At 35.2% G+C, this 8325-nt stretch overlaps 1 protein-coding gene across 1 annotated transcript in view; it reads left to right on the top strand.

Annotated features, from left to right (window-relative positions):
* LOC102814549 (rapamycin-insensitive companion of mTOR-like) overlaps positions 1 to 8102 on the top strand; it is a 40646-nt gene extending 32544 nt beyond the window's left edge. Inside the window, exons 5-7 of the mRNA XM_006874682.1 lie at positions 3504 to 3567; positions 7555 to 7681; positions 8077 to 8102. Coding sequence (XP_006874744.1) covers positions 3504 to 3567; positions 7555 to 7681; positions 8077 to 8102 — 217 coding nt within the window. The remainder of the gene's footprint in view (positions 1 to 3503; positions 3568 to 7554; positions 7682 to 8076) is intronic.
* The last annotated feature ends 223 nt before the right edge of the window (positions 8103 to 8325 follow it).

The following is an 8325-nucleotide window of genomic DNA, read 5'->3' as shown; positions in this document are numbered from 1 at the left end:
CTATCTCCTCTGTGGGCTTGTGTGATTGTTCTTGTTCTGGAATGCCAATAATTCTTAAGTTATTCCTCTTCATGTTATCCAACATCAGTCTTAGGCCTTCTTCGGATTTTTTTATCCTTTTTTGTATTTGTTCTTCTGTCTTAGTAGTCTTGAGAGATTTATCTTCTAGCTCACTAGTTCTAGCTTCTATCTCTTCAATTCTTTTCCTTTGCCCTTTCAATGTATTGTCCATTTCTGATATCCTATTATTAATTGTTTGGACCTCTTTCTGTAGGCTTTGAATTGTTTCCAGTGTTCTATATATCTTATTTGATTGTTCCTGTAGCACTTTCCTGACTTCTTCCTTATTTTTCTCAACTGCATTGTATAGTGTTTTGATACCTTTTATAATTATTTTTAGGAATTCCTTCTCAGGCATTTCCAAAGCCTGCCCATCTTCCAGTAGGGAGTGTAGGTCTCCTTCCAGCTCATTGCCTCAGTCACTTTATCTCATTTCTTGACATGTGCAGATATGGTTGTCTGCTTCTGTGTTTTGGGCATCTTCATGGGTTATCTGTGGCCTTAATATTCAGATGAGTATATATTTTGGTATTTTTTATGCCTTCTGAATGCCTCCAGGTAGATGTGATCAGGAAATGGGCTTCTCTTTTCACTCTTCTTCCTGAGAAGTTTCAAGATACCACTGTTGTCATTTTGATGTAACTTAGGTTTTAATTTTCGGCCTGTTTCCTCTTTTGTCTGCTTGTCCCGCTCCACAATTCCCGTTCAGTCCTTGTTTCTAGTTGGAAACAGTTCAGGGCTGGCTGTGGCCGTTTGGTTTTAATTGGAAACTGTCTCTTTAAATCTCGAGGAGATCTGTGCGCATGCGTAGTAGAACCCTCCGAGGGTGGGTCTGGGGTTCCCACTCGCTCAGGCACCCCTATAGTCACCAGAATGAAGGTGCGCAGACAGCAAGGGACCAATGAACAGATACCAAAGAAAATAATGTCCACACCTTTATCTCAGCGGTTCTGCCAGGTCTGTGGCCCTCTGATCCTTCCTCTGTTTGGTCTTGCCCAAGAAGGTGGCTCCTGGAGCAGCCGAGCATCCTGGACTAGAAAGCAATAGATTTCTTGCTTCTGCCAGAAATTCCCCCAGCTGTGAGCCTTCCAACCTTCTAAATGTTCCTTTATATGTGGTTCAGAGTTCTGGGACCATTCCCTGAGCCTGCTTGGTCGGGTATTCTGTGTTGTTGTTGTTTCAGCTGTTTACTACACGTCCACCCAATCCGCCATCTTGTTTGTTCTTTCCATTACATTTTTGACAATTTCTGATTTACCTAGATTCATAATGCATTCATTCCATGTTCCGATTATTAGTGGAAGTTCACAGGTGTTTCTCTTCATTTTGAGTTGTGCCCCATCAGCAAATGAAGGTCCTGTGCGCTTTACTCCCAGCAGCTTTACTCCATTTGTATCATCATGGTCAATTCTACTTTGAGTAGGCATTTCTTCCCCAGGCACATTTTGAGTGCCTTCCCACCTGAGGAGCTCATTTTCCGGCACTATTTGACATTGTTTCTCTGCGATTCATAAAGTTTTCGGTGACTAAATCTTTGGAAGTAGGCTGTCACTCCTTCTTTCAAGTTGGTCTTCATCTGGACGCTCATCTGAAACCTGTCCACAGTAGGTGATTCTGGTGGTATTTAAAATACCCTTGGCATAGCTTGCAATCACAACAATTCACAAGCTACCACAGTAGGACAAACTGACAGACCAGTGGTGTGTATGTATATGTATATATATACACACACACACACAGAGAAGTATGTATATGTACACATACATGTATGTTTAAATATGCATAAACATATATATATATATAAAGTTGATATGCTAATACTTTTACAATTTTTACTGCTGTGTTCATAAGCGATATGTTCCTTTCTTGTAACATCTTTGTCTGGTTATGGTATTGAAAGTATGTTTGCTTTTTTAAAAATAAACGGAAGTTTTGCGTACTTTTTATATTCTCTGGAACAGTTTGTTTACCTTTTTCACCAACTCACTGTGGGTTAATGCACCAGACTGCAAAACTGTTTGAACTCCAAGGTCAGCGGTTCCGGCTCACCAGCTGCTCTTTGGAAACCCTCTACAGGTCGCTACGCATTGGAATCAGCTCAATGGCACTTAACAACAACAGCGCCCCATAGTTCAGAGTCCTGGTGTGATAGCATAGGCTAAGCACTGGACCTCAATGGTGGTTTGAACTGCAAGGACGGTAGTTCACATTCACCAGCTGCTCCTCAGAAATCATTTGCAGGGTTGCTATGGTACTTAACAATATGCCATGTAATAACAGCAATCCATACATAGTTCTGACAAACTTTTAAGGTTAAGGTCATGGTCCTTCACAAGGTTGTCCTTGCTTCACACACCTGCTACAAGCTTTGAGATCCCCAGGCCATCCTCATTTTTGACTCTTTAAATTCAGATCAGTTTGATCAGTCAGTAGAGTCAATAATGTTGAACTCGGGTAATGAACTCAGGAAAATATTACAAAATTATAGCAGAAGGGTAAGTTAGAAGCAGCCTAAGGAGATGTCTGGGAGGTTTCCAAACAGAAGCTTCTGTTGTCCTCAGGGACGTGTCACCTTCCTTGGACAGTATAGTGTGACAGTGCATAGAATGCTGTTAGTCAGGGAGATGACCTCAGCCATGGTTCCCAGAGTTTTGTTCAGCTCTGTAGTTGCTTTTGCCTGGAGGGTTCATTTGCTTTAAGTCTCTCTGTTGTGGCCAGAAAGGAAATTCTGCTTCTATTACTATGTAAGAAAATTGCCTGAGATTAATAGTATTCAGATTTTAAAAATAAGTTTTTTGAGTATCAAACTGATTTAGAATAGTAAACTATCTAAACATAAATAATATAAATGAATTATGCTGCCACATAGACCAATGATTTAATAAAGTTTGCCAAGAAATGCCAGTTAAATGATACTCATTAAACATTAATTTTTAAATGAATTCAGGTTTAAATTATATTTCTATAAAATAGGATTATTAAAGGTTTGCATAGACTTTTAATTCAGCCATAAAATGGTAAATTTAGGCACAGTTACTATATGAATTAAATTAATACACAGGCTTGAAATATTTTATATTCATGATTTTTATAAAAATATCAATTTTATCGAAGATTGGTCAGAAGATTTTTAGTAGACTTTGGTATTTTGCTCTATTGCACATTTATAATTCTTTATAGATAGAAGTAGTCTTATAAATTATTTGCTATATTGTACTTTCTTAGAGTTTTCAATGAAGTATTTGTTTTATCATAATATCCAGCATGTATTACTAGATCTAGACTGGGTACTAAATAAATATTTGTGCATACTGAGAAATCACATATATTAAATATTTGAAATACCATATTAAATTATGAAGATGCGACTTATCTAGTGGAACTATTACACAAAATGTTGAGTAGGATTTGTATCACTAATCCATATTTTGTATATTATTTAGGTGTATTGACATACAGCAGAGCAACGAGGTAGAGAGAACACAAGCACTTCGATTAGTCAGAAAGGTATGCTATATGTCTGAGAGAAAATGCAAGTATATGGGTTTGGGTTTAATGCTTTAGATTTTGTGAAAACTCTCTTAGAATTTATAAAGTTAAATCAATATGTTAAACATTCTGTTGGAAGTTTCCTATAAGTTGAAGAGATTCATTTAACTGAGATAAGCACAAATTTTTGTTTATTCTATGTGATTGGGTACAGCGACGATAGTATTTCTTACAAAGTAGCCATTGTAAAGAATATTTCTTCCCCATGTAAATACTGGTTTGCTAATTATTGGTGAAAGAGAATTATTTCTTCTTGCCCTAATATTCTCATAATTGATATGCATAGAGTTAGTATTATTAAATGGATGCTATGAATAGTTGCAAGCTGGGTGCTTTGAAGATGAATTTAATACAATCCATGGGCAGTAGTAATAAGCAGTTTAGGTCATTGTATAGGATAAAAGGACTTCTGGTGTGGTACTGTATGGTAAGTGCAGTACTGCAGTCGGTTTGAGCCACAAGCTCAATGGTCTTTGGTTTAGTGTAATACACTAAACACAGTGCAGAGGTACAGAGTGAGCGGAGAATGAATTTCAGTAAGATAAAGTATCAATTTTCATACTGAAGGAAAAGTGAGTGATGCAGTATATGTGTGTTTTAATGTAAAATATCTAAAATTATGAAACAGTTAAAATTTTTACATCTTTTCCTTCACCACCTTTCAATTCAATTCGTATTCCAAAATGATGGATTATTGAGTTTATGTATCAGAAAGGTTTGCTGTTTTTTCTTTTTCCAGCTTGTGCCTAGTAATAATACCCACTGGTAGGCAAAGTAATGTAGAAATAGTAAAAGGGTAAGATAGTTCTTCAGTTAGTTTGAAATTCTAGTAAAAGCAACATTGGAGTTAGAGTTTTGTTATAGGTAAACTCTTAAATCAAGACCATGCATTGACTTTGAAATTTAAATTTAATAAATAAGAGTTATGACTTTTGCTGATTTATATAATTCGTCCTACTGAGGGATTCAACTTAACGAGAATTCATTATAAAAAAGCAAGATACTTTTTGGATAATCTAGAGTAACATTTTGCTTTAGAACCTCTTTATATAAAACTATTGCGTTTTTGTAAAGTAAATTGCTTTAAATTTTAAAATGAAGAGGTTTTGTTTGGACTGCATCTGTTGGTATTTATCATACTAATTAAAAGCAAAAAATAAAAAATACTTAATATGTTAAGATAGCAGTAAGTCTATTACAGATAAACATTTTTATGAAAAGAGCTGTTTTCCAAAATGAGTATTAGTGAAGAGTGGCATTGTTTCAGTTTTTGCAGATTTCTTTAATGTCTTTCTTTATAGACTATAGCTGGATTATCGGTTTCATTGTACATTCAGGCGTCTGTGATACCACATTTAATTGAACTTCTTGGAAACTTCAGCATACATACAAGTATAATTGTAAGGAAATGAGAATGAAAAAGACAAAGTCTTAGTGTTACTATGAAAATAATAATAGCTGCCAACTTGTGAAAGTTGTCTTAGGGTCCCTCAGAATTACCTGGGCCACAATTTTAAAATTGCCACCCTGGAAATTGATTTGAGAAAAGTAGACAACTCTAAATGAACTTAAACAATTTAATTCTGCTTCTTTGGATTATTTAGTAGATATTTTAATTTTACAACATTTTTATACAAGTGAAAATTTCACTGATACCATTATTTCAATAAAAGTATACAGATGCTTAAAACTTATATAATAGCACCATAACAAAAATGACATTTTATTCTCTTGTCTTCTGAAGTGAAAAATAATTGGAGGTATGTATCATGGATGAATTGCAGAGCAGGAAACTTTCTTTTGCTTGTTGACAGGACGGCTCAGAGAAAGAATGGCATTATTACAAGTTTACTCCTTGGTTTAGTTAAAAGAAAAACACATTTCAATGTATTGGTGGTAGTTACGTGCCACTGAGTTGGTTCTAACTCATAGCCACCCTCTCTAGGGTTTCCTAGACTTTAAATCTTTATGGGAGCAGAAAACCTTATCTTTGTCTAGCAGAGCAACTGGTAGAGTTGAACTTTGCTGTTAGCAGCCCAGCTCATAATTCACTATGCTACTAGTGCTCCTTTTGATGTATGAATAGTGGCTGTTCTCACCCAGAGAGCTATAGTTTTATTAGTACTTTTTAGCAACCAAGTATACATTTATTTTTTCCAGAAACATCTTCACAATAAAAAAGAATAGAAATTAAAGTTAAATACCTAATTCCTAGGTCACTGTTTTTTGTGTGTATTCAAAATGTTAAAAAAATTTTCTATAAAAGTTTTAATCTATTTTCAAAAGAAATCAAAAACATTTGTTGCTTTAGGATACATTGCTGTATGAATGACATTCATGCTACTTTTTCTTCTCTTTGACCCATCTCATGTACTTAGCAGATACTTTATGTTTGTTTTTTTACCTCCATTGTCCCTCTGATTCTTCTCTCCCTACAGTTCAGGGTCTTTATTTTCTCTCTCGCATTTTCCATAGTAATTTTTCCATTGGTCAGCTGCTGTTATCCTATGTGTTCTAAATTCTGCTTACTGCTCACTTTAGTCATGTAATAAAGCATCAACAGTGTCACAGAATTTTTACAGCTAACAGGAATTCATTTGATAAAATCACTTGCCCTTTCTACACAGCTGTATAGTGGAAAACCAGAACTAAGACCATGTTCTAAAAGATTTCCAAACCTGCCTTGACTTACCAGTCCTTTGATAGTAATTAGTTCAAGCTAATATTAGTGGTGCTATGGTTTAATGCACTAGACTGCAAGGTCAATTTGAACCGCAAGGTTGTCAGTTCAAGCTTGCCAGACACTCCTTGGAAACCCTATATATGGTTGCTATGAGTTTGAACCGACTCAGTAGCACTTAACAACAAAAACACATATTAGTGGATTATAGTGCCAAGATGGGCCTTGTACTTAGTACCAAGTAGCAGTCCTTTGAGTATTAAGGCATTGAAGTTCACTTTTGGTCTAATCAGCTATTTCTGTCTGACCTCTCTTATTGTACTGGGAATGTTAACTTCCTTCTTACTCTTTTCATTTCCACCTCTTGGCATATTATGCTTGTCTTGTGAGCTCAGCTCAAATTTCAGATGTTCTTCTTAGCAAAATCAGTGCTTCTCCAAGTCCTTTTAGTCAGTTTCACAAATGTGTTATCTACTCATGGTCTTTCATTTGTTTCCTTATATGTATGGCCTATTGTGCCAAAAAATGATGGCTGTTTTTTTTTTAACTTTAGTAGAGTTACATTTTATGAATTACCCATTATTTATTCATTGATTTGTGAGAAGAGAATTCTGTGTTTTACACAAAATTAAGTTTTGAATAGATTTCCCTGAAAATTAGAAAAGTGATTTGATTTGCAAATATTTAAGTTTTATGTATCCTGTGAATAGCACATATGTTGAATTAATTTGTTGTTAAGTGGTGTTGAGTTACTTTTGACTCATAGTGACCCTGTGTAGGGTTTCTGAGGAGCAGCTGGCAGTTTTGAACTGCTGACGTTGTGGTTCACAGTCTAGTACTGATCCTACAGTACCATATTTAGGTACATATTAACACACATTTAAGATTGAGTAGGTAAAATTTCACGCTTAAATTGTGACATCTGGTCGCACATCAATTACTGATGACAGTGAAACCTGTGAGAGCTGGAACAAAGGGGTTGCCTTGCTTTTCTGGATTTCACAAGTTCTATAGTTTTTAAATCAGTCTTACCACCTCTATGGCTCATTTTAGTGGAAAATACTTGAATTTTCTTTCTATGACTGATTTCCACCGTAACCAGGTTGTACTTACTGTACACTAATTCTTTGTAATGTCTATATGAAGCAGAGATTAAAATTGGTGTATGTAAGTATCCTTTGCTCTCAAATACCACAATTTCAAAAATACAGTTTTAAACAAAATATTGTAGTGTAAGTCATTTTTCCAATTTTTCTCTGTTGCAGATGATTACTGTGAATGCTTCCTTGTTTCCTAGCTCTGTGGCTAACTCATTAATAGCAGTTGGAAACGATGGACTTCAAGAAAGAGACAGGATGGTTCGGGCATGCATTGCCATAATCTGTGAACTAGGTAAGACTTTTCTTCAAGTAATAAAAATTTAGTATTTTAAAGAGAGCATTTAACATTTCTTATTGTCTGTAATGGAGTCCTAGTGTGGTGCTGTGGGTTAATGCTCTGGTCTGCAAAGTTGGTTTGAACTACAAGGATGGTGGTTCAGCTCACCAGTTGCTCCTTGGAAACCCTATACAGGGTTGCTATGGGTCGGAACCAGCTCCACGATACTTAGCAACAGTAACAACAACAAATTTCTTTAATACATGAATTCCATATTTGCTGGTATAAAGATATGAAAATGTAACACATTCCCAATAGGAAGGAAGAAGATTTGATATTAAACAGTAAACTCAGAGGAACATTAATTTCTATATATTTTAAAGTTTTACTTATCATTATTCTTAATATAGAAATATCAATTATCCAATTAGATTGAAGTATCTTAAAATCTTTATCTCAGAAATTAGTAAACCACAGTACATTTTGTTAAGGGTTAAAAACATAAAACAATCCACCATGTATATAAATTGAATGCTCAATGCTAGATCATTAAAGAGTTAAATAGGAAAAAACTGAAGGGAAAAATATGAATGAATGTTTGGTAATTGGAAGGAAAAGGAGTTTTGACTTATGAAGGGAACTCACATAGGGGTGTCAGC

Source organism: Chrysochloris asiatica, unplaced genomic scaffold (assembly GCF_000296735.1).
Source record: "Chrysochloris asiatica unplaced genomic scaffold, ChrAsi1.0 scaffold00293, whole genome shotgun sequence".
Classification (NCBI taxonomy): Eukaryota; Metazoa; Chordata; class Mammalia; order Afrosoricida; family Chrysochloridae; genus Chrysochloris; species Chrysochloris asiatica.
Note: the sequence above shows the minus strand (reverse complement) of the source record. Positions and strands in the feature narration are given on the sequence as shown.